The sequence below is a fragment of the Neltuma alba genome, unplaced genomic scaffold, assembly GCF_004799145.2.
Source record: "Neltuma alba isolate B1F8T4 unplaced genomic scaffold, ASM479914v2 tig00012182_pilon, whole genome shotgun sequence".
NCBI classification, from domain to species: Eukaryota; Viridiplantae; Streptophyta; class Magnoliopsida; order Fabales; family Fabaceae; genus Neltuma; species Neltuma alba.
Genome location: NW_021636725.1, coordinates 145,477 through 147,419, shown reverse-complemented (window position 1 = coordinate 147,419; position 1,943 = coordinate 145,477). Strand labels below are relative to the sequence as shown.

At 37.2% G+C, this 1,943-nt stretch overlaps 1 protein-coding gene across 3 annotated transcripts; it reads left to right on the top strand.

Annotated features, from left to right (window-relative positions):
• Positions 1-644: 644 nt before the first annotated feature.
• On the top strand, positions 645-1,943 carry LOC114724269 (uncharacterized). 3 transcript variants are annotated; one of them, XM_028910589.1, is made up of 4 exons: positions 645-1,144; positions 1,279-1,365; positions 1,475-1,671; positions 1,827-1,943. In XM_028910589.1, exons 1-4 carry the CDS (start codon positions 998-1,000, stop codon positions 1,903-1,905), a joined length of 510 nt encoding a protein of 169 aa, XP_028766422.1. In that variant the 5' UTR covers positions 645-997; the 3' UTR covers positions 1,906-1,943. The 3 variants fall into 3 exon arrangements, with proteins under 3 accessions (XP_028766422.1, XP_028766421.1, XP_028766423.1); XM_028910588.1 differs by having other exon boundaries at positions 1,821-1,943; XM_028910590.1 differs by having other exon boundaries at positions 1,816-1,943.

Sequence of the window (1,943 nt, the reverse complement as noted above, 5' to 3'; positions counted from 1 at the left end):
AATTTCTAATTCAAATTACAGAACCACAAGTTATATAAATATAAAAATACTCTTTTATCAAATATATATATAGCTTAAAAATATCAATACATATAATATAAATTAAATTATTATTAAAATCCAAATTAACCTATTTTTTAAAAATTTAATTGGACAAATTATTATCTAAAACTAAATAAATCAAAGTATTTCTTAAAATTTAATTTTAAAATGATAATAATAACTAAATATTTGAAATATCATTAACAATATAAAAAATTAATAATATTAGAATTATTTAAAAAAAGTATTAAAAAAAATGTAAACAAACCGATCCGTTTAACACAGGAGCCTACGGCCCAATCCATGGCCTATTTTGTAGGAAAAAAATTGAAGTCCGGCTACCTTTGTCAGAGTTTAACCTAGCCGCAGCCGCTCTTTCTTTCTCTTCACTTCATCGCTCTTCGGTCTTCATCCTTGGGTCCTTCACGCAGTGTTCAGCTTGAATCACACTCTGCCCTTTGCTTCATCGCTTCTATCGACTATCGTGCTCTGCCTTTGCTCATCGAATCGCCAAATCCGAACTCCATTTGTCGCGAATCACCGTCTCTGAATTTCATTTGTCGTCGACTGGCTGTCTCCAACCTCCATTCTCAGGTATTTTGAAGCACTGTGACTCGTTTTCATATATATGTGTGTGTGTGTGTGTGTGTGTGTGTGTGTGTGTGTGTAGTGTCGTGACTCCCACTTCACCCTTCAGAATCTGATCTGTCTATTGAAGACTGAGAATCTGATCTCATATATATATTTTATATTTGTTCCATTTTCGGCTATCAAGTCGATCTCTTCCTGTTATCTTCTGGCACATGGATTATCATATTGTAATAACTTTGATTTTATTTTACTCATTTTGCCTGTACGTAGTTTGCTTTCTCCCGATTCCTCCACATTTCTTGCTGAGACGTTTATTGTGGTGCTCACTCTGCCTCTTTGAGCTTAGTCAACCAATTAGATTGAGATGTTTATTCTGATTCTTACTGCACACTCTAAATCTTGTGAGTGGAATTTCGAGTATTGCTCTAAATTCTCTGGTTTTGCCAAAAAGTATACGCAAATTTGGACAGGTGATGTGCAGATGTTCCAAACCATTGTTCAAGTTCCGAAGGTTAAAAGTCCTGTTTGGGTGATTTGAGAAGTCTCTCTTTTCCTGAGACTATGTTAAGGCCGAGCCTTATATTCTAGTACTGTATTTGACTTTTTAAACAATATTATGAGATTTGGGCATTGCCTTTTGTTTAGGTAATACTTTCGTACAATCCCTGGGTCGACGAATTGAGAAAATTCGTTTCATCCTCCCTTGGTTCATGCCTGGAAAAGAGAACGGAGGTCCATAACCATCACCTTTGTGTTACATACTAACGTTTTGAAATGAAGTACCCCAATCCCCCTATTCAAATATTAAAGTGGGATGAATGAACCTGTCAAACCGATGCAGGCTCAGGTCGCTAGAATCACCTCTGCTACCCATGCTACTGTGAGCTGTTGCTGGACGATTTCCCTATTTTCCTGCACCACCTTGTCAATTTTGCTGTTATTGTCGACCACGGCGGGGGCGTTTTTTCGTACACCTCTGTGCTCCTCAAGTTCTCTGTCTTGGTTATTGGGCAATTGCCTTATCATCGTTTTTGCCTGGTTGGTGACTTTTTACTGGGTGAATGCATTTTTTTTTAAATTGATTTTGGCCAATTGATTTTGGTTTGGCACTTTGGCTTGGGAAAGATCTCTCTCTTTCAGTTTCTTTATTAACTCCTTTATTGTTATTCCTTGGCATGCTAGAAAAGCCTTAGGCTTGCTAGATTGTACTGGAATGGTCATGAGAAGTTAGTGTTCGATCGAAGACCGGGAAGGAAAGAGGGGTGCTTTTAACGATCCAGAGGTAGAGCAGCATATAAAGTCGAGATCTT

What these genes read in the sequence shown, in the direction of transcription:
- LOC114724269 (XM_028910588.1), top strand. Translation starts at nt 998, where the DNA reads ATGTTTATTCTGATTCTTACTGCACACTCTAAATCTTGTGAGTGGAAT. An exon ending in GCCTGGAAAAGAGAACGGAG is followed by an intron (nt 1,366 to 1,474) that starts GTCCATAACCAT and finishes AAACCGATGCAG; the next exon opens with GCTCAGGTCGCTAGAATCAC. An exon ending in CTTATCATCGTTTTTGCCTG is followed by an intron (nt 1,672 to 1,820) that starts GTTGGTGACTTT and finishes ATGCTAGAAAAG; the next exon opens with CCTTAGGCTTGCTAGATTGT.